The sequence below is a fragment of the Tachyglossus aculeatus genome, chromosome 17, assembly GCF_015852505.1.
Source record: "Tachyglossus aculeatus isolate mTacAcu1 chromosome 17, mTacAcu1.pri, whole genome shotgun sequence".
NCBI lineage: Eukaryota > Metazoa > Chordata > Mammalia > Monotremata > Tachyglossidae > Tachyglossus > Tachyglossus aculeatus.
In genome coordinates this window covers 23496653-23518610 of record NC_052082.1, presented here as the reverse complement: position 1 = coordinate 23518610, position 21958 = coordinate 23496653, and the positions used below count along the sequence as shown (strand labels likewise).

Genomic DNA, 21958 nt, shown 5'->3' with positions numbered 1-21958 from the left:
GAGGACCAGGCAAAATATTCAGTATAATGAAGGGGCAGCTATTTTTTTTAAAATATTATATTTATTTAGGTTTAATTGGACTGACTGCATATTGGACATTCACTTTGTCCTAAAAGGCTTGAGTCTAAACTTGAAACTTCATAAATACCCTTGGAAAATGTTTCATTAAGTTCAAGGGAAAATGTGGAAGATTCAAAACAAAGAATAATTTTGTGACCTTTAGATAGCCAGGAACTGTACCTCCCTAATCATTCCTATCTTTGCAGACCCTGAAACGTCTTGAAATAGTAACCTTAGTGAACAGAGAATAGAATTTTTCTTTCCCCTACATTAGAGGCTATTATTTTGAACTCTGGCCTTTTGGTCCAAGTCACCCAAGTTAGACTGATCCATTTTTTCCTCTCAAAAGCAAAAGATTTAGGAATGATAAACAAGACAATCAGTAAGATTTTAAATAAGATAAGGACATCAGTGTCTCACTATCCACCCTAATTTATTGACTTTTGCATATGGCTATGTTTTATTCATGAGAAAAGGTGCTGCGGAAAATCTGTTCTTATGTTGAATTCATACACAGAATCTATCCTACAAGGTTCCACTGATGTGTTTTCACTCTTTGGAAAGAGCATGAAACTGAAAATCAAGAGACTCAGGTTCTAAACTGCTGTGGTTAAAGTATCTGCTCTTCTTCCTTTTTATACTGTGAGCTGTCTGATTATCTTGTATATTCTCTAGTACTTAAGGCCTTAGTCAATAACATAATTACAAAATTGTATGTTTATTGGCTCCGTCTTCCTGTTAAACCCAAATGGAGCCAGTCAGTTTTCTAGAACCTAGCAGTTGCATTCCTGATGAAATCTATGTTGAGAAAAATTCCGTTGTGATTCTTCATCTGCGTTGGATGTCATGCACAGGACAGCCTCTTCCATCACTGCTTCATTTCTGTCATATTCTGTCCAAAACTCAGAGTGAAAGCATGAGATTTTGGAGAACTGACTCTGTGTGTGCTTGAGGTGAAAGGGGAAAGAAGTGGGGTCACATTCAGATTGCTTTATATCTGAAGAGGATGAGGAAAAAAGCCCTTAGGGTATGCAGATGCGTGTATGAAGATAATTTTGCAATTTTTCTCACTCAAAGTCTAGTTCTTCTGTTTCTCAAGGTTTGTGTTTGGGATGCAGAGCTGCGGGAACTTCGGGCCGAATGCCTTATAAAGGAAGGGGAACCTGGCAAAGCGATTGCTGACTTAAAAGCTGCTTCCAAACTGAAGAACGATAACACTGAGGCTTTTTATAAAATCAGCACAATATATTACCAACTGGGAGATCATGAGCTGTCACTCAGGTGAATGAATTGTTGGACAGTTTGAACTCAGTAATTCAATAGTGTTGTGTGGGGTGACTGCCAGACCTACCTCGGCTGTTTTGGAAGCAAAGCCAGTGGTGGAATCACAGACTAAACTGCTGACAGTATAACAGTTGATATTACATACCACAAACACGCATTTCTGGTTTATGCCCCACCCTTAAGTCATTCTAATTCTAGATTAAATTAGAGTAGTCTCTTAATGTTAATCTGAAAATAATTCTGCTTAAATTGTGAAGATTTATCTCAGAGCTTTACATTTCCATGATAAACTGTCATATTGTTTTTTTTGAGCCGACATCGTCATTGGTTGGGAACACAGACTACACCTTAATTATACTTGTAAAGAAAGGTCTATTGGTTTTATCTGACATCTCTACATGTGCTTTCTTTCATTTTGGCTTTCGTGAATAGTGAAGTCCGGGAGTGTTTGAAACTTGACCAGGATCATAAGAGGTGTTTTGCACATTATAAGCAAGTAAAGAAACTTAATAAGATGATTGAGTCAGCAGAAGAACTCATCAAAGAAGGCAGGTAAGAATGCCAGTCACTTACCATGCCAGACCTTACAAGATTCAGGAAATAGTAAATGTAAATTGAGCACCAAAGCTCATTTAGTATCTAGTTAAAAGCATGTTAGAGAATAATTGTTTGGTTTTATTTCTTGGCTGTTGAAAATGGAATACCCTAGAGACTTAAAATCCATGAGGTGGTGAAATTTTGGAGTGACTGCAACCTCTACTTAGAGGCAGGAATGCCTAGCAGTAGTAGTAATAGTATTAAGTTCTTACTGTGTGCAGAGCGCTGTACCAAGTGCTGGGAAAGAATACCCGGGTGGGAATTAGACATGGTCCCTGTCCTTCAGGGAGCTCACAATCTAAAAATAACAATGGGCAGAGGGGACTGGAAACAGGTACATAAGGAGAGATGATATGAAACACTAAGACATCATTGAAACAAAAACAAAGGTCAGTAAGGTACTGTGAAAGGGGAGCAGAATTTCAGGCTCCTCATGGTTGAGTCTACGGTCATAAACATGGCCACAGTAACTGCTGCAGTTTTGTGGCGGTGGTGCCTTGATGCAGCTTACTGTGTTGCCCTACACAAACCACTGCCTCTTGGATGCTTCCCATTAAGAATTAAGATAGGTTTAATATAAGCTGTTCATATTTGGAGTGAAATTTAGAATGTGTTTTAGAAAATTCAGGTTGGTGGATTGGAAGGAAAACCATGTTTCATCATTAGTAAAGTTGCAAATACGTATACACATATATATCAAGGAAAATCAATAACCTCTTCAAATAATGATTGCTTTAGTGTGAGTACTTTCTGCGACGCTAGAAGCAGTTGTTTATCTCACCAGAAAATAGTGTTAACCTTAGGGCTAAATGCCCTAGTATTTAAAACTGTTTTAAAGAGTCAGATTTTAAATGCGAAGATCACAGAATATTTGTTGCATATACATAAATCTTTTTAGTTTATCATTGCTCAGACTGAAAAAATTCTGAGAGCTTTTAGAACACTTCATATATATGTGGCCAGAACTTTTCCACAGCCTGCTGACTCACAAAGCAATGCTGAAATATCTGTGTTCAGGGGCAGAGCCAAAAAAGTCAGAAACATCAGCCAAATTGGTGCATATACTTATGTTATGCTTACGTGAGCCTTAGATAAAGAAGTGTCTGCAGGTATTATATATAATGGTAGTAAATGTGCTTCTATAAGGTAATAGTAGGGTTAATAATATTGAAGGAGCAAAAGGGTCTTTAATAAATGTACCAGACTTTATTTATTTTGTAAATGTCATATGTATATAGTATATTATTTATCCCATCATTCTAAATCAACGGGGCATTTTCACATTGAAATGGATCAGCAGAGATATTCTGGCAAGCCCAAGAGCATTGTGCATCTTTTCAAATCCGTGTAGTGGGGTGGTGGTGTGACTCTTCCCAAAAAGGGCTTGTGGCTCCTGAGAAACCTCCAGTCTGTGATTCATTCATTCAGTCAATCTTACTTATTGAGAGTTTACTGTGTGCAGAGCACTGTACTAAGCGCTTGGGAAGTACAAATCAACAACATATAGAAGAGGGTCCCTACCCAACAACGGGCTCAAAGTCTAGAAGGGGGAGACAGACAACAAAACAAAACATGGTCAAAACAAAATGATGGTCAGGTGCTGGTAAAAACAACTCACGCGAGCAGTTGTCAAGTAAAGGCAAAAATTTGCTAGGTGGGGAATAGGTTGACTTGACTTTTTGAGAAAAGCAGAGAATTCTTGAAGTTGGCCTGAAAATGTCTTTCTAAAATTCTTCTGTCTGGTTTGTCCATGGAATAGATACACAGATGCTATCAGCAAATATGAGTCTGTAATGAAAACAGAGCCAAATGTTGCCATTTATACCACTCGCTCAAAGGAAAGAATCTGCCACTGCTATTCAAAGGTAACACACTTTATATCTTCTTTTAGAAAGAAATAAGGGTTGGACTTGTGGAAGTACTGAATGTTTTATCTTGTTTTTATTAGGATGAGAAACCTGTTGAGGCTATCAAAGAGTGCTCAGAAGTTCTCCAGCTAGAACCCACCAATGTGAATGCTCTAAAAGATAGAGCCGAGGCCTATTTAATAGAAGAAATGTATGATGAAGGTAAACCTCTGTGGGGCCAGTTTGGTGATGTAGTAGCTGAGTGTATTCAGACTATCATCCATAATATCTATATGTAAAATAATATTGCTAGAATATCTGGAGAGTTTGAGGCATTTAGGAAATTCCTTTGAAGGAACTGCTTTAGAATTTACTTATCTACAGGAACTCTTGAGTTGTTGCTTTCCTTATTCATAAAGAACTGAAAGAAATAATAATAATTGCGGTATATAAGTGCTTATTCTTTGCCAAGTGCTGGGGTAGATACAAGATAATCAGCTCCCACTTGGGATTCACAGTTGAAATAGGAGGGAGAACAACTACTGAATCCCCATTTTGCAGTGAGGGATCTGAGGAACAGAGAAGTTAAATGGCTTGCTCAAAGTCACATAGCTGGCAGGTCCTCAGACACCCAAACCCATGCTCTCTTCACTAGGCTACACTGCTTCCCAGTGGCCTGATTTTTGAATCTGATATTCCCAGAGGCATAACTACATTCTGCTGGAGTGTGCTGAAGGGTGCTGCCTTTTGGTGCTTCTTCCCCTCAATGTCCAGACGAAGCAGCCTGTATCATGTTCATCCAGGTACCAGTTGGGAGTGCAATGCATGCCTTAGTTCACAACCAAATTCAGCTTAGGGCAAACAGGGGCCAGGTTGGAGGCCCTTGAAGGGGCAGTGCCCTGTCAGGAGTTAGGGGAACATTGGCAGTGTATGCTGTTGGGTTTTGGAGACCTCCACCCACCCTTAACCTCCCAGAGGACCTGAAATGGTTTCCCCCACAGAGTGCCTAAAGCTAGGAACAAAGCCAGACACCCCCAGGAGTGCCTCTAGGCCCCCATGGCCTTTTCTGGCAGACATGGGGTGTCCAAGAGGTACTGAAGTAGTGGCCACCATGAACTTGCGACCCTTGGGCAGCATTACCAGCAGCAGCAGCCAGCCCAACCCCCAAGCCCACAACAGATGGTGCCACCTGCCCTCAAGGGCACATTGAGGGCTGTGACATCAGCTGAGCACTCTGGGAATAACACAGGGAGAGGTGTGTTTCTCCTCTTTTCCTTCCTTTCTTCCTCCTGCCGCATAAACCTGCTGCCCTGACCTCACCTTTGCATATGGGAGAAGAAGGCTTAAGGTTTTTATAAGAATTTAAATAGTCTCTCAGTTCTTTCTGGGGAATTTTATTTTGGAATGAGAGATGGCTACGCAGATTGTAAAGAAGGAGCAGAATTAATAAGAACTGTTTTTACAATCCATATTTTAACATTTCGGTGAAGCAGGACTGGGTGATTGTATAGTTACACATAAAAAAATTCACTGTTAAACTGTATTCTTTGATATATGTCATTTATGAGGCAATAATATATTTAGGATGGGAGAAGAGCGTTATTTGGCAACCTGTCTTCGCTCCTTCTTCAATTTAGAAGAGGCAGTCTAGTTTATAAGCAATTTACTGGGAGTAATAATAACTCCAGTACAGTACCGCACATAGGAAATTTCCTCGGGGTGAATAGTCAGCTTGGAGAATTGGGACAGAATATAGTATGTTCAGAGGCAATCTTGAAATTGCAAGAGGAATTAATTTAAGTATATAGAGGAATAGATCAGTAACACAAACAATCTGGACAAGATCCCTATAGCATACTTGTTCACTTCAGCTCTCAGCTACTACTGAATCAACTTAGTGAGATGGCTTTGAGCTATCATTTTGAGCTCCAAGTAGTCTCAAACTGTGCTTTCAAAGCTTTCTTTGTCATCTCTATGTAAACCTTGAGCACTAACTGTGAAATTAGGGAAGCTATGGAAAATATAAAAAGCTTAGCCACAATAGAAGGTTAAATCTTTGTCTGCTCAAAATGATAATTTGAAAGATGACTTTAAAATTTGTCAAAATCGACTGATGGTTCTTAAAGAAACTTTGACAGCTTTACTCTGAGTCTGTAACATGCCACCCTAATGCTAATTTAGAATAATGGATTTGTTTTTGGCAGAGGCTGATTCTCTGTTAGAGAATTCATTTTAAATACCTTATTAGAAGCATTTCTTCTTTTGGAACAAATTATATAGGGGACCCAAAAAAAAGCAAATTGGTTTGCTGGGAGTCAACTGAGGGATTTAGAAGGGAAAGGGCTGGTTGTTACGCAGTAGGACAGATTTGCCTTAGAACTTCTCTTTCAAACTCCCCCAAATTGACTCTCATCTAGCTTCTGAATGGGAAAGTCGGCTGACTTCCTAAAAGGGAGATATTGTAGTGTAAAATATGTCCATTTTTTTGAGAAGTTCCAAAATAGAATAAGAAAGTTTTCACATTGTCTCCTGCAGTCTTAAATTAATCCTTTTCTCCACCAACACTTTAACTAGCTTGAATGAAAGGTAATAGAAATATAACAAAACCAGAATAGAGTTTAGCCAGTGAGTGGTAGACATGGGTGAGTAGTGAGTGATTACTTGCCCAAAAGCTCAAATGAGGGAGAATATCCTGAAAAATGTTTAGGCTTTTCCACTCATTAGAATCAAAGTGAATCTGAGTATAGTTAAAAAGTCTTGAAGACAGTGAAATGAATTGACATTTGTGGAGGGCTCATGTGATCATGGCTATTGGGTCCAAGGAGAAAGGCAAAAATCCCACACTGAAGGGTAATTACTAGATGCTTTACTTGTGTTACAGGATTAGTTGGATTTCAAGGCTGTTGAATTACTTTATGTTATGAAAGGCATCTATCTTTAGACTTCATATTTGAAGATAAGACCATAAGCCTTTCTGTGTTTAAAACTGGGTGAGCCCCCAAGGTGGATTTTAGACAGTATAGAAGTTAATGGAAACTTATTTCATTCTCTGTATTTTCACTGTGAATAGCAAACTGGCTTCAACCATAGTTTACTGTGTAAGGACCTCCATTTTGCCTATCTCAGAACAACGGAATGAATTGTGGAGATTAGTAAATGAGCTTGACCCATGGAGAGACCTGTAAGTAGAACTTAAAATGAGAAGTGGTAGATCTCACAAGTCTTAATATTGATAATTAATTACAACAGAGTTCCCTGACCAATTAGAAGTGAAACACGCAGAGGACAAAATTGAAATACACAGGTCAAGTTGGAGTCTACCATCTTCGTCTCTCCTCATTGCTCCCCCCACCCCACCCAGCTCCCCTGGGATGTTCTGCCGATTGTCAAAGCCTCTCAAATGTCAGCTACTCCACGAAGCTGTCTTCAGTTAATTTCTGGTTCCCCATACTGCCACTTGAGCCCTTCTGCATCACCTAAGTACTTATGCCTTTTCATAGCCATTTTGTTTATCTTTTACCTACCCTACTACTTAAGCACTAATTCATATATGTATCCCATTTCTTTCTTCTGCTCATATGAAATCTTTTTTAGTGTCTCTTCTCCCATTAGATTGTATGCTCCTTTAAGGCAGGCATCATGTCTTCTAATTCTATTTTTTTCTCTCAAGTACATAGTACAATGCTCTGCACACAGTAAGTGATCAGTAAATGCCATTGATTGACAAAGTGAAAGGAAAATTTGGGTAGGCAATAGACATAAGGTGAATATGTCCGAGAGTAAAAGCTAAGCCCATGAATAAATGAGTATTAAACTATTCTGGTTATCCATTTATTAGGTTGAATTGAATGGCTGCTGTGGACAGAGTATTACAATAAGCACCTGGGAATGTACAGTAAAAGTAAAGATGAGATTGCTTGCCCTTGAAGCACCTAGAGTCTAATGGGGAATGGTAGACATGGATTGTATATGTAGAATCGAAGCTGGAAAAACAGAGATTTAATCAGTAAAAATGAAACTAATAGAATGAATGAGTAGCATAAATAAACCAATGTAGACAGGTTCTAGGAGCTATTGATGGGAAGCCATGCCCAGGGACTTGGGGATCTTTTCAGGGGGAATGTCACTAGAAGAGGGTGCCTTTTGGGAAAGGCCGTGAGGTGGAGAAGGATGTGGTCTGGAGGACTTAACAGGGAAGGGAGAGCCAGTCAAGGGCAACAGTTTGTGGAGTATTGAGGTTTCATGTGTTTCTCTGTCGAGGATTGTGTTAGTACATCACTGAGTAGGGAAGAAGATTTGGCACCTCGTTTTATTTACCTAGGAAATATTTCATGGAAGCCTCTGAAAGAGGCAGCTGTAGGAAGCAGCAGGGGGAAGGGTTACTTGAAGGGAATCCTACCAGCTGGCTTCCCACTCCAGAAAACAAAGGGGAAAAGGCTTCTCTAAGGGACGGATTTAGGTTGGTAGGTAATAATAATAATTTTGGTATTTGTTAAGCACGTACTATGTGCCAAGCACTGTTCTAAGTGCTGCAGGAGATACAAGGTAATCAGGTTGTCCCAAATGTGGCTCACAGTCTTAATCCCCATTTTCCAGATGAGGTAACAGAGGCACAGAGAAGTTAAGTGACTTGCCCAAAGCCACACAGCTGATAAGTGGCAGAGCTGGGATTAGAACCCATGACCTCTGACTCCCAAGCCCACGCTTCTTCCACTGAGCCACGCTGCTTCACGCTAGTGCTAAGGTTGACCAAATACTAAGGCTTGTCAGGTGTGGTTGTGGCAATCCAATCCCTATTTAAGGCCAAGCAAAACAACTAAAGTGCTCTTCGCAGTCATGTTTGGGCTAGGGAAATGACTGCTTCTGTGATTTTCACAGACATAAATAGTAATTGTGGCATTTGTTTAGTGTTTACTATGGGCCTAGCACTGGAGTAAGCACTGGGGGTAAATATAGGACAAGCAGGCCAGACTTAGGGCCACAGTTCAATGGGCAAGGGAGAACGGGTATTGGATCCCCATTTTACAGATGAGGAAACTAACGCACAGGCAAACAGAAGTGCCAGGATTAGAATCTAGATCCTCTGACTCCCTTGGTACTTCTCTCTCTCTCTCTCTCTCTCTCTCGCTCTCTCTCTCTCTCTCTCTCCTCCCCCCCCCCCCCCCCCCCCCCCCCACCCTTGTGATCAGATTGACCAGGCACTTTGAAAGTCCATAGAAAAATGGACAGGAAAACACAAAAAATACCAAAAAGCACCAAAGTAAAAGCATTTCTGAGAAGGTGCAGCACTTAACACAAGAAACTCCCAGCTGTTTAAAATCACTGAAAATGCTACCTATTCTGTTTCAGGATACCAGATAATCAGAAAATAAGAAATCCTTCAATGACTTGGAGACCGAATGCATAAGAAGTGTTTTCTATTAGAATGTCAGGAAAATTGTATTACCCCAGTTAAAACCATTTTTATTTCCAGCTTCTGACCAAGTGCGGTGGATTTGGCAAAGTCCCTCTTCTTAGTATTCATTTGTGTTGTATCCACTGTAGTTGCTATAGCTTTAGATTTGAAGAACATTAAGAAAAGACCTCGTAGGAGGAAAGGCTCAAATAATTACGTTGATTTAAAAGTGCAGACTGAAGGAGTTATTAAGTGTTAGAATAGAAGGGTGGAATTTAAGATTATGGAGAGCTGTTCTTTCCTTCAGGATAGAAAAGGATGGATTTAAATTGCAGTATGGGATATTTAAGCACAAAGAACTTCCTAGAGTGAGTCAGGAGATCCTGCTGGGATGGTTCCATGGTGGTAGGGGAACAGTCTGTGCTGGGCCAAACTCTCTGGACATAGCTGGAGATCACCCCAATCCCAGTCTGATCGTGGTCCTTGACTACATCCTGATACCCACCAAGAGTTGAAGATTGACCCAATGAAGTTAGAGAAGCGGCTTGGCCGAGTGGGCAGAGCACAGGCCTGGGCGTCCAAAGGAACTGGATTCTAATTCCGGCCTTGCCACCTGTCTGTTTTGTGACCTTGGTTAAGTCACTTTACTTCTCTGTGCCTCAGTTACCTTATATGTAAATGGGAATTAAGTTTGTGACCCCCATGCGGGACGTGGACTGTGTCCAACCTATCTTGTGTCTACTCCAGTGCTGAGTTCAGTGCTCGACACAGAGTGAGCATTCAACAAATAGCATTTTTTTAAAAAAAGAGGTGCAGCAAGACTAAGCTCTTCTAACTCCTTCAGCACTTTTAGCCTGGGTGGAAAGGCCAGTGTAAAACATTGAGTGAATTGTTCCGTTTTCCTGGAAAACCACCACCACCCAGAAAAGTATTTTCTCCTGCCAGGTTTTGTAGTGAAGAATAGAGACATATCGGATGAAACTCATTAATTGCCAATGGTGATCCTAGTATGGTGGCATTTGGTCAGTGCAAAACAGGAAGATGAATTTAATGGGCCAATCTGATATGGTAAATGGACTAGCAATAAATGACCTAATTTGATACTGCCCATTGTATAATCATTTTTTGTTTTAGGGACAGGTGAACATCGATTGTTCACCCTTTTAGACTGTGAGCCCACTGTTGGGTAGGGACTGTCTCTATATGTTGCCAACTTGTACTTCCCAAGCGCTTAGTACAGTGCTCTGCACACAGTAAGCTCTCAATAAATACGATTGATTGATTGTAAAGTACAGGAGTTCTCTAATCGTAAATGTGTTTGCTTTCTGCTCTACAGAAGCAGCGTAATATCACTGAAATGTCAAAGTATAATTGCTATAGACTTAGCATGCAAAGGAATAAGGTGGTTAGAATACTTCAGATGATGGAAGATCCGTTTTCAATGAGTTCACATTAAGTTGGAAGGGCAGAGTGGAGAAATTGTGTAATAAAAATGTAACTGCTCTTTTGTTGATGTATATCATAAAGAAGTATTTAGTCGGATCTGGTGAGAAGGAATCTTGTTGGAAGGCAGATATTTTTTAATATACAATATTCCATGTTGCATAATCCTTCCTTCTCCCCTTCCTCCTTGATTTTTGAGGAGGAAATAAAAAAAAAATTTGCAAGCAGTGATAGTGAGAAGCACTTGGAATTTTTTTTTCTTCCAGAAGTTGTGTAGGTTGAAAATGCCAGTCTCTAAAAGTTGTATAAATTCATGGATGGTGGACAGGAGTGAGAGGAGCCTTAAATGTGCCTAAAATTGCCTCCATTGGGGTGGAGAAAAGAGGTTTTGAAGTGGCCATTCTGAAAATTATTTGCAGTGGCCCTTTGGGCTGGATGGATGAAAGGGACTGAGGTTCCTGCCCCTGCCAGGTCCTTCTGTCTTTTGGGTGCCAGCAGCTGTGGCCTGTCTTCTGTAAAAGAAAATCACTTTTTCATCCTTTTGCTCTTTCACTAAAGCAGGAAATAGTTGACAGGACATTAGATGTTTGAATGCTCCTTTGTGCTTGCACAGTACATGGCACGCCGGTGTCACAGGTTATTCACTTGGTTTTTTTTTTTCCACTTCTGTTGTTATATGGTATGAGCTATAGCAAATTACTCATCTTCTCAGGATATCTGTTTCCCTTTTGGAAAGCATCCTCTTGAGTGTGAGGTCTGTAGCCCCCCATTAATGGCTAAAATGCTTTCTAAGGAGCCAGCAGAGCACAGTACCTTACCCACACAGGGGTCATAGTGCTCACAAGTGGGAAGAGCAGCTTTCTTTGTCCCATTTTACATATAAGGAATAATAATAATTAATTATGGCATTTGTTAAGCGCTTACTATGTGCAAAGCACTGTTCTAAGGCTGAGCACTGTTCTAAGCGCTGATCTGAGGCCCAGGGTCATGCTGTGCGTATCGAGCATCAGTTGTGTGCAGAGCTGTAACCCTGTCCCAGGCTTGTTTTTTGTTTTTTCTCATGAGACATTTTTAACTTCTCAATTTGGTGTCAGAAAGAAATTGCCATAACTCTCCATTATATAAAAATACAAGTTACATCACTGGGAATAAATTTTCTTTTAAATGGTTATCCTTAGTTGACATCATAAATGACTTAGACTGTAGTCAGAAATGTACTATGCCAATTCGTTTGTGGATTTGCCATAAAAATTCGTTATTTTATAATCTACAGATCAAATTAGATATATTTGGTACATAGATAAATTGAATGAATAACAAAGTGTGGCTTTAACCTTTGGTATTTTCATCAAATCCAGAGGTTTATAGTGTGGCCCTGGCCTTACAGCACATATGCCCTAAAATATGTTTTTTAAGTTACTTGATAGAGCATTGTAAGAATGTCAGCAAGAGACAAAGTGCTTTGGTCCAGTGATAAATCACAGGAGGACTAGTTGACTAGCTGTTATCGGATGCTAGCAGCCCAAGCAAAAAGTCTATTTGTTGGAAAGCTCATGGGATCATTTAAGACGCTACAAGTATTCTTTCTACATTTATTTTTGAATACCTCACTTCCAGACAGAATTGCACAATGTTGTCAGTGTCAAAGACCTATAAATTGGCCAGCACCTCCCGCTGTCTTGCACAGGAATAGCAAAAAGATAAATTTAACACATGCTGAGAAACATCTGCCAGAAAATAATCTGATGCAGATACTTATTTAGAAAATCCCAAGCATCTTGGATCAAATGAGGTTTTCAAGATTATAATGCAGCAAAAGAGGAAAATTGCTCATTACATGTAAATGCAAAATAGGCTTCTGAAAGCATATCAAGATTTTAGTCTGAGTACTTTTTATTACTTTAGGACAGTAATGTGGATTTGTTTTTATGTGGGAACCCGTGTTTGTCTCTAAGAAAAAATTGAATATTTGAGTTGCAAAAATAAAAGCCTCTTTCTCATTTTCACTGTTTTCTTGGGAAAGCGGCTGAAGTTTCCTTAAATTGAAGTGCAGTACTTAAAAATCTTTCCCTGTGATAGTAATGGTTTCATTTACATAAAAAAATACCTAGCCCTCTAGTTCTAGAATTTGTAGTCATTATATTAAGTTTCTTAGGTCTAAAATTATTTTTTTCTTGTATTGAATTACTTTGTTTCCTTTAAATTCATGGTCCAGCTAAGAGAGGGCAAATTGATCTCTAAATGCCACTGACCATTTGAGTATCACAAGGGTGCCATATCTCAGTAGTATTTATTGAGCGCTTGCTGTGTGCAAAGCACTGTACTTAAGTGCTTGGAAGAATACAATATAACAATAAACAGATGCATTCCGTGCCCATAAGGAGCCTGCAGTCCTTTGCCTGAGAGCCCATCCTACAGGGGCATTTATGGAGGCTGTCACTCCAGTGACCATGAGCTGTCTAGTGTTTTATGTCCCCTTGTCTTCAGTGGCAGCTTAAAGGGCCCACTGCCCAAGCAACACCACTGACCCTTTATATGTGCCATTGCTCGATATACAGTGGCGCGAGAGGGGACAGCAATCTCCAGGCCTGGAACTGTGAGCTCACTGTTGGGTAGGGACTGTCTCTATATGTTGCCAATTTGTACTTCCCAAGCACTTAGTACAGTGCTCTGCACATAGTAAGTGCTCAATAAATACGATTGATGATGGTGGTGGTGGCTCTCCTTAAGGACTCTACTGACAGTACTATCCCTGGCCTTCCATGAGAGGGGATCCTAACCCCCCTCCCCTGCTCCAACCTGGAGGAGGAAGACGAGGAGCAGCCCTGTCATTCAGAAAAATCGGGGGAATGCCTAGACTTCATCTTGCCACTAGTGAATATTTTTGAGACATGTACGTGACGCCTGCCAAGGAGTACTTTGCTTTATTTTTCGCCTACTGTCTTTTGTGCCCTATCCAGACCTGCCTCTAAAGCAGTTTTCCCAAAAGCTGCTCGGAGAGAGTGCCTGTGGTTTTGGCCCTGGGCTGATGCAGAATTATTCAGAATGACTAGTTATTGTGGAATGGAGTGGTGAAAAGGGGAGAGTTGGAGAGAAGAGTAGGAGTAATAATTCTTTGAAGTCTTTACTGTAATTAGTATTGGGCTGGAGGTGAGAGCTTGGAACTCGAAAGAGGGGTATTTTTGTCATATGCCCTCACCACTCCTCACTACCTTGGTCCCTGGGAGATCGCATCAATCTGTCAGTGGTATTTATTGAGTGCTTACAATGTACAGAGCACTGTATTAAGAACTTGGGAGAATATAGTATAGCACATCTCCTAAGAAGCGCCATAGCCCGCTGTTGGGTAGGGACTGTCTCTATGTGTTGCCGACTTGTACTTCCCAAGCGCTTAGTACAGTGCTCTGCACACAGTAAGCGTTCAATAAATACGATTGATGTGCCACACCCCTGCCTACTGTGCATGGTCAGTGCACGTGTGTGAAAATCCCTGGGCCCCTCCTGGGACTACAAACCCAGCTGCTCAGGGACAGAATGGCTGTGCCAGTGGATAACAGTCACTTAAATTAAAGTCACTTAACTACTGTATGCCTCATTTTTGAAATGTGGCTAGTAATACCTGCTTTTGATGTCTGTCTCCCTCCCCCCCCCCCCCCCCCCCCCCCGTAGACTGTAAGCCCATTGTGGGCAGGGATTGTTTCTATTGCTGAATTGTACTTTCCAAGCGCTTAGTACAGTGCTCTGCACACAGTAAGCGCTAAATAAATACGACTGAACGAATGAAAAATGCCTGCTTTCCCCAACCTCACAGAGAATTGTGAGGACAAAAATGAGGTAACATGAAAGTGCTTTGCAAATAAAAGTAATAAGTAAAATCACGGTGTTAGCTTATAAAATTCATGTGGAGAAAAAGTTTATGAAGCTTCCCTGTGAGAATGCAATATTAACAGTGAATTTAATTTGAAATTCAGTTTACACTTCCCTCAGCTTTACTCTTGCCGTACCAATTTAATTTTAATTTAATTCTAAAGTTATTTGAATAAAGGGGAGCACTGTGACCTAGTGGATAGAATATAGGCCTGGGAGACAGAGGACCTTAGTCCTAATCCTGCCATTTGCCCGCTGCGTGACCTTCGGGAAGTCACGTAACTTCTCTGTTTCTTCTACTGTAAAATGAGGAATTCAATACCTGTTCTCCCTCCTACTGGAAGCCCCATATGGGACAGGCATTGTGCTTAACAAATACTATAAAAATTGCATATAAAATCTGTCCACCTTTTAAACTGATTAGAATAATCCATTAGTCAAATTGGAATTAAAATAGTCATTTGGAGAGGGGTGCATTTTCTGTGCCACATACTATGTTGCAAATTATTTATGTTTTAAATGTAACGATTGTATTAACTATTTGTAAGTTTCACTAGTGTAAAAACTCCACTGATCAGGGTGGTGGTGGAGTGGTTTTAGTGGGATTGAAAATTTTGACTTTCCAATGCTGTCAAGTTCTGCTTCCTTGGAAAGATTGTAATGTTCCAAGTTTACATTTGATGTAAACTTCCTCTGTAGGGCTTTGAGACTTCTGGAAAATGCAAGGATAGATGTTAGCCTGTGACTTCTGTAAATTGTCTTCAGCTCATGTCATTTGCATGGGTCCCATGCAGCCCTGATGCACTTAGTTTGCGGTGTGCTCTATTGCTGCGTCCACTGCTGACTGCACCTCTACTGCCCTCCAAATCCTTTTGCCACTAGCTGGGTCTCTGAAAAGCTCTCAGGCATCCCCACTCTCTGTATTTCCCCTTGCAGCAGTGGTCCCACCAAAGTTCATTCTCCCCTTGTGACAAGTAAACGGAATTTTCCTTCCTGCTTCACCCTGACAGCTCTTTCTTCTTGCTGCAGTTCTCTCCCCCTTCTAATTCCTTTCACTTTGCAGTTGTCCTGTGGCCCTGCCCTTCTCCAAAAGTGTCCTTGATCTTTTCTCCCACCCTTTAGGACCTCTTCTTTCCCTTGGCTATCCCCTTTGGAATTAAAAGCAAATCTCTCATATGACTCTGGGTTCAAAGAAACATCTTGTTTTAAAGAAATTGTATTTACAGAGCACTTATTGTGTGCAGGGCACTATACTAAGAGTTTGGGAGAGTACATTATAACAGAGATGGCAGAGTAGGTCCCTGCCCACAACAAACTTACAGTATAGAGGGGCTTTGAATTGTTTTTGATAAATCCAAAATCTGAAACTCCCTTCAGTGTCCTGTGCAGAGCACTGAACTAAGTTTTTGGGATTGTACAATGCAATAGTGTTGGTAGACCGGTTCCCGGCCCACAGTGAGCTTACAGACTAGGGAACCAGGTACTGAATCCACATGCCTATCACACCAGGGTTATGCTGAAAAATATTCCAATATTAACATCTTTGGAAAGAGGGAGCGGGAGGTTGGATGAGGAATTGCGCACTAAAAGGGACAACCCTTCTCAGTCCTGAGCATGCATCATGCAGCCTGAGCCATGGAACTCAACAACAACAGCTTTAAATAGTTAATTGCGCAGTTAATTTGTTTTAGGCTGATTAAAGAGTGGAAAAGTTTGAGATACTGATTTGGAAACAGGCTAATAATTGAAGTATCAAGAAAAGTAAAGAACTATGATTTCTCAACAGCATTCTCTTTAATGTGTTTTGACAGCTATTCAGGATTATGAAACTGCTCAGGAACACAATGAAAATGATCAGCAGATTCGGGAAGGTCTAGAGAAAGCACAGAAGCTATTGAAGCAGTCTCAGAAAAGAGATTATTACAAAATCCTGGGAGTAAAAAGGTGACTTGTTAATATTTATTTAAAATCCACATTGAGGTTTGTAATTGGGTACTTTTGAAGGGTACCTTATTTTATTTGTTTTCCTGACAGCCATTTAACTTTAATGATAATATTCAACCATAAGGGTAAAACCTTTTTAAACTCAGTAAAGCTATGTAGACATTATTTGCAGAAACACTGAGTGAAGAAAAATTACACCTCTATGAACTGTACTTGGGCCTTGATGAGAAAAGGGAAAACATTTCATTTTAGTAGGAGAACTTCTATATCTTGGAGCCCTAAGATTGACCTGATGTTTCATGGTTAAACTCAGAGTAGGAAGCCTTTTGCCAGTTAAAGCATTTCCACACTGAAACAAGAAACAAAAACGTCCTTTCTCGAACAGAATTTTTGCTCTCCATCTTGTTTCAAAATCTTAGTCAGTGATGGAAATAGAATTTGTGAAGGACAAAGCTTCCAGAGACCAGACTAGGTGGATCTCCGGGTTGTAGCCCACAGAGAGAACCAAGCAGACACTGGAATTCTGGAAACCCCTCGGCTCTGAAATTGTGCTTGTGTTAAGGGAGACAATTGGTAGTAATGGACTGTGAGCCCATTGTTGGGTAGGGATTGTCTCTATCTGTTGCCAAATTGTACTTTCCAAGCGCTTAGTACAGTGCTCTGCACACAGTAAGCGCTCAATAAATATTGAATGAATGAATATAGAGAATATATAGAGAATATAGAAGTGGGAATTAGATATGCCCCCTGCTCCTTTATCATTTCCTCTCTGCTGGTACCTGGGGCAGCCTAATCATAAGGAAGTGGACTTAGTTGATTGTGGTGGGGAATGAAGATGTGGAAAGAGACTTGCGGCTTTTTCTAAAAAGCCAAGGGTGTGTTTGGGAATGGTCCCTGGCAGAAACTCAGAAGTGGATCTGTAGAAATCTGCACTGAAGAGTGAAGTAACAAAGTGGAGTGATTGCTCTTACCTTTTTAATGAAAACACAAGGGAGAGTCTGGGTGACATAGATTCAAATAAGCATCTTTTCTTGGGGTGCTTCCACTAAATTTGAAATCTTAAAAATACTAAATTCCCCTGCAAGAGACAACTGAAAACCAGTGGTTTTTATTTCTGATTCCCGGGATTGAATAATACTTGCTTGAAAATCCAGAACATTTTAAAATTTAGTGTCTTAAAAAACAAACATAATGATGAACTGGGGCCCCTATATACAGTTAATATCCTAATCTCATAGCGATCACCAAATCAGTTTTGGCCTCAGAGTACTGGTACCAGAGAAAATGCAGAAAACAGCTTTCTATCTTGGAAATGTAATTCCTGAAAACAGCAAACAATGAAGGGGAGAGTGATTTTATTGCTGTGTCATTGTGTTGATTTACTGCTTTCCACTTCAGTGAGGTGGTATTTGAAAAGTTGCTCAATTTGTAAGTATTCACTATTGCATTGTCCTTCCTAGAAATGCAAAGAAACAAGAAATCATTAAAGCATACAGGAAGTTAGCGCTACAGTGGCATCCAGATAACTTCCAGAATGAAGAAGAAAAGAAAAAAGCAGAGAAAAAATTCATTGACATAGCAGCTGCTAAAGAAGTCCTTTCTGATCCAGGTAAAAACCTTTTTCTTCAGTAAAATCAAAATCTGTTCTGTCCATTTTTTTCCCCGCTTACTGAAAGCACTTGTGATTGGAGATGTTATTCCCTCACCCTTCTTGTTCCCCAAATGCCCCTCTCAAAAAAAGATGAGAGATATATAGATGAGCTTGGTTTCCCTAGATAACCAAAAGGAGCTTTACTCTCCTTCTTCCCAGACTGCTGAGGTGAATGTAGCATGAAGAAGGTACATAATAATAATAATGGCATTTATTAAGTGCTTACTATTTGTGCAAAGCACTGTTCTAAGCGCTGGGGAGGTTACAAGGTGATCAGGTTGTCCCACAGGGGGCTCAAAGTCTTCATCCCCATTTTACAGATGAGGTGACTGAGGCCCAGAGAAGTGAAGTGACTTGCCCAAAGTCACACAGCTGACAATTGGCGGAGCTGGGATTTGAACCCCTGACCTCTGACTCCAAAGCCCGTGCTCTTTCCACTGAGCCACGCTGCTTCCCCATATCCATCTCTACACCCACTCAGGTTGTCCTGGTAGAAGAACTAAGGAAAAAATCCAGGAGAATGGTAGTAATTAAAAATGTAATTAACTTAATTAGAGTTTAGAAAGGGAAAGTGCTGGAGTGTGGCAGAGTATTTATAGTACATGGGAGGGAAAGAGAGTTTCTCAGCTGGGGAAAAGACTCAAGGAGGACTGAGGAGGATTTAGCTAACTAGATTGACTGTACATACACTAACTATCTTGGTGTGAAACTCATCTTAGGCAGCTGATTTCAGTAATTATAGCCGAGGACACACAGTTGCTCTTATTGCAGTCTAAAATAAGCCCACCATCACTAAATGGTTTTCTCTTTGTAGTCTCATTCATTAATCAATAGTATTTATTGAGTTCTCACTCTGCACAGAGTTCTATACTAGGTGCCTGGGAAAATGCTGTAAAGGTAACCGCATATGCCCCCGGCCCTCAGGATTCTTACATTCTAGCGGGGAGATAGGGATTAAAATAAATGGCAGGTAGGAGTTAGCGAGCGTTTCTGCTTGATGTGGAGAGAATTGGCAATGCTGGATGGTTTTGGGGAGTTATGATGAAGTTGAATCATGCACCAGCTTCATTTCATTAGAGAAGCAGTGTGGCTCAGTGGAAAGAGCACGGGCTTTGGAGTCAGAAGTCAGGGGTTCGAATCCCGGCTCCGCCACATGTCTGCTGTGTGACCTTGGGCAAGTCACTTAACTTCTCTGAGCCTCAGTTACCTCGTCTGTAAAATGGGGATTGACTGTGAGCCCCACGTGGGACAACCTGATCACGTTGTATCCCCCCAGTGCTTAGAACAGTGCTTTGCACTTAGTAAGCGCTTAACAAATGCCATTATTATTATTATTGTTATTTCCTTGAACAACTTTCTTAGAAAATAGATTCTAGTTGCACACTCTGTACCTGACCCTTCCGGGTTTTGCTGTCATGGAACACCAACCAATGTATTTTGAGATCTAGGCTTTGCCCTTAATGATGCTTGATGTATTCTTAGTGAAGGAAATTCCTGCATTTTTATATATTAAGCATATGGCCTTTCACCTATTGTGGGCAACAGAGTAGAAATGATTTTACTGAAATTTCCTCTTCATGACCAGAACGCATGTCAAATGCGGGCAGTCGGGTTAGTAATGCCTCAGACTGCTGAGGTTGAATAAATATAGCAAAATGTGGCTATTGAATGAGCTTATCTTTCTGGACAGTTCTCCGATAGGAGGGGTTATGTTCCTGAAAAATGCCACATAAATGCAAATCAGTAAGGACTGTCTCTATATGTTGCCAACTTGTACTTCCCAACTTAGTACAGTGCTCTGCTCACAGTAAGTGCTCAGTAAGTACGATTGAATGAATGAATGAGTCCACACACCTTAACCAATACTGTGAGCACAACCAATTCTTCTGACAGTACGTCATTCTGTTCAGAGAATAATCCCCTGTAGTGGCCCATGGTCCATCCAGAACACAATATAAAATCCATACTAACAAGAGATCAGAAAGTACCCGGGATCAATCAGTGGTATTTACTGAGCACTTACTGTATGCCGAGCACTGTACTAAGCATTTGGGAGAGTAATAATAATAATGTTGGTATTTGTTAAGCACTTTGTGCCAAGCACTGTTGTAAGCGCTGAGGTAGATATAAGGTAATCAGCTTGTCCCGCGTGGGGCTCACAGTCTTAATCCCCATTGAATAGATGAGGTAACTGAGGCACAGAGAAGTTAAGAGACTTGCCCAAAGTCACACAGCTGACAAGTGGTGGAGCTGGGATTAGAACCCACGACCTCTGGCCCCCAAGCCCGGGCTCTTTCCATAGAGCCAAACTGCTTCTCGAGTGCAATACAGTCGAGTACAGCACAATCTCAAATAACCTTCTAGACTGTGAGCCCGTTGTTGGGTAGGGACCGTCTCTATGTTTCCAACTTGTACCTTTCTAGCACTTAGTACAGTGCTCTGCACACAGTAAGCGCTCAATAAATACGATTGAATGAATGAATGAATATAACAGTATAACAGACTTGTTAGTCACATTCCCCGCTTGAATCCTTCTAAATGGATGACCGCCCCAAGTATTTGTGCCCAGTCAATGGCAGCAGTCCCTTGCTTGTTTTTGCTCTTCTCAAAGACTTTGTGGTGCTTTAAAAAAATCCATATGCAATGCAGTTGTTCTGCTCTAAAGGCAAAATGGATTTTTTCTTGGCCCAAGTCCTTTGTTTTGGTAAATGCTAAGGGCCTCATGGCATGCATTGACGAGTGCTTTGGATCCCTGGACTGCAGATTGGGAGTCAACTTGGACTTGTATATGTTGCCAACTTGTACTTCCCAAGCGCTTAATACAGTGCTCTGCACACAGTAAGCGCTCAATAAATATGATTGATTGATTGTCCTACTCTAGCTGTTTGCACCTCCCCTCCACCCCCTCCAGCCAACAGCTGAGAATCTGGCTGTCTAATGAGCTGATGGTTTCTCCACCCGCAGTAGGAGGAATTAGCAGTTTTTATTCTGTCGGGATTTATTTTTATTTCAGAATCCAAAGTGTTTAACACTTCGCTGAGCCCACTGTTCTCAGCAGCAGGTCATTGTGAATCTGAATGCCCGAGGTGGTTTTCAGTTGCGCTTGTTTGCTCAAATTTAAATTACCATCAAGTAACTTCTGGAATTAACTGAAAGGTAAATCAGTTAACAGTTGGAGGGCGACCTGGTTTGTGCAGCTGCCTTTGCTGCCCACTCTCAAACCCTTGGGCAAGAAAAGGAACCTGACATTGACTTGCCGCTTTTACTTGTCGATAACCCCGTGTGTGTCTGTGTCGGCCTGTTTGGAAGTAAGGATGACTGGTGAAGATAATCTACCTCGGGAGCTGTAGCCATCCAACCCAAGCATCACCATTCTCAGCCAAAGTCATTTTGCAACTAAATTCCCAAACTCAGCCCTCAAATCAGGTTTGCTCTTTCCCTGGGGTATTTGAGTTTGAGAACTTATTTTTCCCCAAAGATTCAGATTTGTGACAGGTGCTACATTGAGAAGCTGTACCTTGAACACAGAACTAAAATTTTGGTAAAACTCCAGGAAGTATTTCAGTTATTTGGAAATTAACAAAAGATCCCAGATGCAAATGTAATTATCATCCAATTACAGTCCTGTGTTTCAGGAGAATGCAAACAAATCCAGTGGAAACTTGAACAGGTACTTGTGATGTACACTTAGAATTCAAATGCACCTAAAGTGAGAATTATCTCGTTCGTGCTGCGCATTCCCAGATCCTTGATTTATTCTTGCTGATATATGTCTCCCTGGGCAATCAGTTCTGCTACAACACCTGTTTCTGCAGTGCATTTTGGCTAGCATGTAATGGCAGATTTAGGGCACATTCTTCGGATAGTGTG

General features: G+C 40.8%; 1 protein-coding gene across 1 annotated transcript in view; it reads left to right on the top strand.

Moving 5' to 3' along the window:
- Nucleotides 1-21958, top strand: part of DNAJC3 (DnaJ heat shock protein family (Hsp40) member C3) — a 65679-nt gene that overhangs the window by 38464 nt on the left and 5257 nt on the right. Inside the window, exons 6-11 of the mRNA XM_038758918.1 lie at nucleotides 1160-1341; nucleotides 1777-1896; nucleotides 3701-3806; nucleotides 3890-4010; nucleotides 16305-16437; nucleotides 17898-18046. Coding sequence (XP_038614846.1) covers nucleotides 1160-1341; nucleotides 1777-1896; nucleotides 3701-3806; nucleotides 3890-4010; nucleotides 16305-16437; nucleotides 17898-18046 — 811 coding nt within the window. The remainder of the gene's footprint in view (nucleotides 1-1159; nucleotides 1342-1776; nucleotides 1897-3700; nucleotides 3807-3889; nucleotides 4011-16304; nucleotides 16438-17897; nucleotides 18047-21958) is intronic.